At 37.5% G+C, this 5,499-nt stretch overlaps 1 protein-coding gene across 1 annotated transcript in view; it reads left to right on the top strand.

The window, feature by feature from the left end:
- Window positions 1-5,499, top strand: part of cratb (carnitine O-acetyltransferase b) — a 28,339-nt gene that overhangs the window by 12,342 nt on the left and 10,498 nt on the right. The window contains exons 7-10 of the mRNA XM_046058167.1: window positions 1,042-1,132; window positions 2,705-2,792; window positions 2,913-3,013; window positions 4,425-4,544. Of these exons, the coding sequence (XP_045914123.1) occupies window positions 1,042-1,132; window positions 2,705-2,792; window positions 2,913-3,013; window positions 4,425-4,544 (400 nt within the window). The remainder of the gene's footprint in view (window positions 1-1,041; window positions 1,133-2,704; window positions 2,793-2,912; window positions 3,014-4,424; window positions 4,545-5,499) is intronic.

The following is a 5,499-nucleotide window of genomic DNA, read 5'->3' as shown; positions in this document are numbered from 1 at the left end:
CTGCATCATATTGTAGTTATTTCAGCATCAGTTTGATCCGTTTATTGCTATTTAATCACAGCAAAATGTTTACTTTGGCGGAGCTTCTGAGGGAGCACTGAAGGGAGGGGTTGATGGTTCTAAGATGTTTGTTTTGTCCAACCAACAGTCCACATGTAAAAATGATTAATTATTTAAATAATTACAAGGGAAGGGAGTAAATCCTCACATTTGAGAAGCTGATACAATGAAATTTTACTTACACCATTATCAAAATATTTATTTCCTGTCAATCAATTAATGAACCAATCGTTTCAGCACTACTTGTGTATATATTGTTAGGCACTGTAGTTACATTTTTACCAAAGCATGATATTTTATAAATGTTCTATAAGTTTCGTATGTAAAAGTATTAATTTGTAAAGTAATTAGTAACTAAAGCTGTAAAATAAATGTAGTAAAGTAAAAATATTTTCCTCTGAGAGGCAGTGGAGTGGAAGCATAAAGTAGCATGAAAAGAAAACACTCAAATAATGTCCAAGTACCTCGTAATTGTAGTTAAGTGAGGTATATAAACTTAGTTTCTTTATACCACTTCTCACTGTACATCTTCAGAGTTTGATCCCGACTTGGATGTCAGAATTTCTTTAAATGCACCATCAGGGAAAGACTTCTCTGCGTTACCAGATTCTCTGTAAGGAATGCATAAAGGGAGCTGACTTATTGATTACTTTGACGGATCTCTCAAGCAGATTTAAGTGTCTAAAAAGGTTTTTGTTATAACTGAAACCTCGAAATCAATCTGAAATGTGTGACATGCTTTGGTCAGAAAAGTGTATGCGATTTGTAGGGCAAATATGTAAATGTTACGATTTTTAGACATGTTTCAGGCCAAAAACAGACTTGCTAGTACCAGAAATTGGCTTAGCAGGTCAAAGCTGGTATGTTTTGATAAATAAGACACGTGGTACTTATTTTCAGCTTGACATTTTGCTTGTTTATTTTCATGATCTTTCTTTCTCTCGCTCTGTGTGTGTGTGTGTGTGTGTATGTGTAACTCAGATAAGCTGAACAAGGAATCAGTGCGGCTGATAGAGACGGGACTTTTCTCCTTGTGTCTGGATTCTCCAGTCATGAGGATATCAGATGAGAAGTATGCATATGCTCATACACACAAACACACACTCAGACACACACTCCTGAGTCCACACTCAGGTATTTCTGTGTTTCCTACACATGTTGGGTAATCGTCTATGTGTATTCAGATATCATTGTGTTGTCTGTAAACATTTGGCAACAATGTTCAATGATCACTTCCTCCATTTGAAAAGTCTTCCCAGTTTTTACTACTTGGCAGATTTGTATCTAAAGAATTATAAACACTTAGATTTGAATGTCTATCTTGACTAATTGCAAATAAAGTTCCGCACATACAAAAGTGGTAGATACCTGCAGTTTATATACAACTTTTGAGTCGCTCGTTCCTCTCGTACACATCTGCCTCATGAAATAGATATCCAAAGTATTCCTCTGTTCTGTGAAGTACTCAGATCCTTAACCTAAATAAAGTAGAAATACCATACTCTAAAAATACTCCATTATAAGTGAAAGTCCTGATTTCAAAATGTTAGCTAAGCAAAAGTACCGAAGTATTATCATCAAAAACTACTTAAAGCATCAATGTAAAAGTACTCATTAGGTGTAATGGCTCCTTTCGAAGTGTTATATTATAAAATCTTATATGGTTTTATCACATGTATGATAAGAATATTTTAATGTTGTAGTTCAGTGTGGAGCTAATTTTAGATACTTTGTATACAACTAGGTAGATAATAGATAACTGGGTAGATTAATAGTATAGTACTGCATCATGTTTTTTTAAAGAAAAAAGTAACTAATGTTACGACCCAGCTCGTTAAGGTAGGGCAGCAACAAGTGATTGGGATAGAAATGAGATTGAATAGGACAACTGAAATGTTCCGGTTAAAGTCAAAGGTTTAATTAATGAGCTCGCACAAGAAAATGCAACAAAGAGAGTCTATATAGGTACTGACAAATACACAAACAAAAGAGGGTCTTGTTCAGAGACAGTTACTCAGCTCAAAAAACACACACTAAAGAACAAAATGAGGTCAGCACCTATATGCTGACAAAAGTACAAAGTAAACAAACGAGCAGTTATTCTGCAACGTAGAATACCCAAACAAGAGAGTGCCCAACGCTTGGTGCACTATATCACGCTATGTGATTTACAATGATTCAAAACTACTGTCTGAAGCCACTCAGACAGGCAACAGACAGACAATATCAAGAAATACAAACACTCTAAATACTCACTAAACTAACAGTGTATGCAACCAACAGCAAGGCGAACTGATCACTGGCTAACAGTCGCCGAACTGTGGACACAAGCTATTTATAGTCCAGCTGGCGTTGATTGAAGAGTCCTGATTGGTAGGTTCGGTCGGATCACAGCCACACCAATCACAGACGCCAGCGCACAGCAAACAGGAAGTAGGTGGTCTCAGCTCCAGAGGAACCAATCCTCGACAGGGAATCACACAGCTGGGTTTGCATGACAGTCAGAATCACTCATAGGAACACAATAATTAATATACTTTAAGGCCGCCAGCGGCAAATAAATGTAGTAGAAGTATAAAGTAGGATGAAATGGAAACTCTCAAGTAGTTATGTTAATTTTGTTTGTTCTGTCTTCGATTGACAGGTACGCCAGCCGCAAGGCAGCACAGGTTCTGCACGGAGGCGGGACGTTCTCCAACAGTGGCAACCGCTGGTTTGATAAAACGCTGCAGGTGAGCGGCAGGAATATTCACATATGACACGGAATTGTTCATTTATATAAAAGTAGCTGATACAGCTACAGCCTACTGTAACGTGTGTGTGTGTGTGTGTGTGTGTGTGTGTGAGAATAGTTTGTGGTGGGCGAGGACGGCTCGTGGGGTCTTCTGTATGAACAAGCCATAGCTGAGGGTCCGCCAATAGCAACGCTGCTGGATCACATCCTGGAGTACTGGTGAGATAAAGGGTTAATGAGGAGAGACACCTATCTTGGTGCATTTGTGGTGTTTTATGTATTTTTTTTTTTTCTTTTTCTTGTCTTAATAATTTCCTAAATTGTGTCTGAGTTTACAATCCAGCAAACATAATTTTGTCCTTGCTGGCTGCCATACAGTCGGACTGTGAGCCAATCAAACAAGGCCTCAGACACTTTAGCTGGATACAGTGTTGTTTATTTGAGTTAAAAAGAAAATATAACTGCTTCTGCTATGGGATGTATTGAACTTGCTGGTTCAATACATCCCATAGTATTGAAATTGAGAGAATTCTTTAAAATGTACTTTTACTGGTAAAGGTTAATAAAAATGTTTTGTTTGTTACAGAGTTATCAGTTTGACATTTGAACTGGACTTTTACTTTATGCATGAAAGTGTTGTTAAAGCTTTAAAAAATGTACCACTGAAGCCAAACTCTGGCTGCTTTTAGCTTGAACCTGTATTGTTACCAGAAAATAGACATGTGTAAATACATTTAGCGTGTGTGTGGCTCTTTAGTACTGTATTCATGAATTTGAATAGCTTGGGCGATCCCTTACTTTTCATCTAGCAACACCATCAGGTCAGAATTTTTTTTCTGACCAAGTACCTGCTAAACTGATGACATTCCCATCAACCTCAGTCACACTTTGTGTTTTGTGCTAATTAGCAAATGTTAGCATGCTAACAAGCTAAACTAAGATGGTGACCATGGTAAACATTATACACATACAGCCTCACAGAGCTGCTAGCATGACTTTATACTCTCAGTCTTGTTTATTAATTATCTTTGTGTGTCAAAATGATTGCTGGTAGATTATTTAAACAGCTAGTAGCAGGGGAACCAAGCTGAACCAAGCTAAATGTAAATATTGCTGACATGAAAGTACTCTTCACTTGTCGGCTTCAAACGCGGCTTGTTAAAGCGAGACTCTTTACTTTTAACCATGATTGTTACTCAAATCTTTATATCTATCTTGCTTCTGGGCCTGTTGAAACTCCACTATCCACTAGAAAATGTATTCTTTTTTTAAAAACAAATGCTCTGTGTTCAGTGATAGTTTTTATTTACTTTTCAGTTTATCAACTACCTGACACTTTTGTCCAAAATGATTTGAACTTACATTTTTCTCATGAAAAGACACACTAGGCCATAGGCCGCTGGCAAAGCGTTACCAAGTACATGCTAAAGCTTTAGCTTAATGTCTCATTACAGAATAATTCTAAACACAGCCAACCCAAAAGGCATAGCGATTATCTTTGTAGTAAAGAAACATACACAGATTTAGTCAAAATGGATCATTATGATAGAATATGAAGTGAGAACTGGCTGTGTTTCTCCTTTACGTCTTTCATGCTCATGTGCTTGTAATTGTGTTTTCCTGACTGCAGTGAGAAACCAGACCCAAAGAGAGCGCCGCTGATCCCTCTACCGATGCCCAAGAAGCTTTACTTTCACATAGACCGAGACATTAAGAGGGACATCGAGCACGCCAAGCAGAACCTCGATATGTAAGCTTCTCACTCATTTTTCTGAACAGGGTGGAGTGGTTTTAGTGAGAACGTGTCTATGGGATACTTGACACGATAAGAGAAGAATGGAAGAATGGCCTGGCTGCACAGTGTAAACTACATGTTTGCTTTTCTAAATCTAGCAAAGCTGAAATGAACTTGGCTTAAAGCAAAAGCCACAGGAGTGTAAACACATTTATCTTCTCTGTAAATTTAACCGCAACTAAACAAAAAGCTGTCATTGGGCTTGACTGACTTTTTAAAAACATTAGAAGTCGTTATTGTGATCCGGGCTTTTTCCCACAAGCCTTTATACGCATCTTTATAATTTCAGAGCACTCTTAAATCACTCAGATGCCAAGACCTAAATGAGGACTAAAGCTTTTTTCAGACATGCAGCGTGGAATTGAGCTGGGCAGATCTTGCCCAGAATACCTTGAAATAAAAATAATAATAATAATAATAATCCTTATTTGTAGAGCACTTTTCAAAAACAAGTTACAAAGTGCTTTAACAAGTGTAAAGAATAATACAAAAAAAAGATAAGAGCATGAAAATTTAATATAAAATTAGTAAAATAAAATAAAAGGGATAAAATAAAGTCAAATAAGATCGGGAAAAGCTCTCCTATAAAAGTATGTTTTAAGAAGGGACTTAAAAGAGTTCAATGACTCAGCCGACCTGATTTCCTTGGGCAGGCTGTTCCAGAGCCTCGGGGCCCTGACAGCAAACGCTCTGTCCCCTTTAGTTTTCAGTCGAGACTCTGGAACAGACAACAGACCTCTGCCCGAGGATCTCAAGGTACGTGCTGGTGCGTATGGGACTAAAAGTTCAGAAATATAACAAGGCGAGAGGCCATGAAGAGCTTTAAAAGTGATCAATAGAATTTTAAAGTCAATTCTAAAACATACTGGGAGCCAGTGTAATGAAGCTAAAATAGGAGTAATGTGGTCAT

Source organism: Micropterus dolomieu, linkage group LG09, assembly GCF_021292245.1.
Source record: "Micropterus dolomieu isolate WLL.071019.BEF.003 ecotype Adirondacks linkage group LG09, ASM2129224v1, whole genome shotgun sequence".
NCBI lineage: Eukaryota > Metazoa > Chordata > Actinopteri > Centrarchiformes > Centrarchidae > Micropterus > Micropterus dolomieu.
Note: the sequence above shows the minus strand (reverse complement) of the source record. Positions and strands in the feature narration are given on the sequence as shown.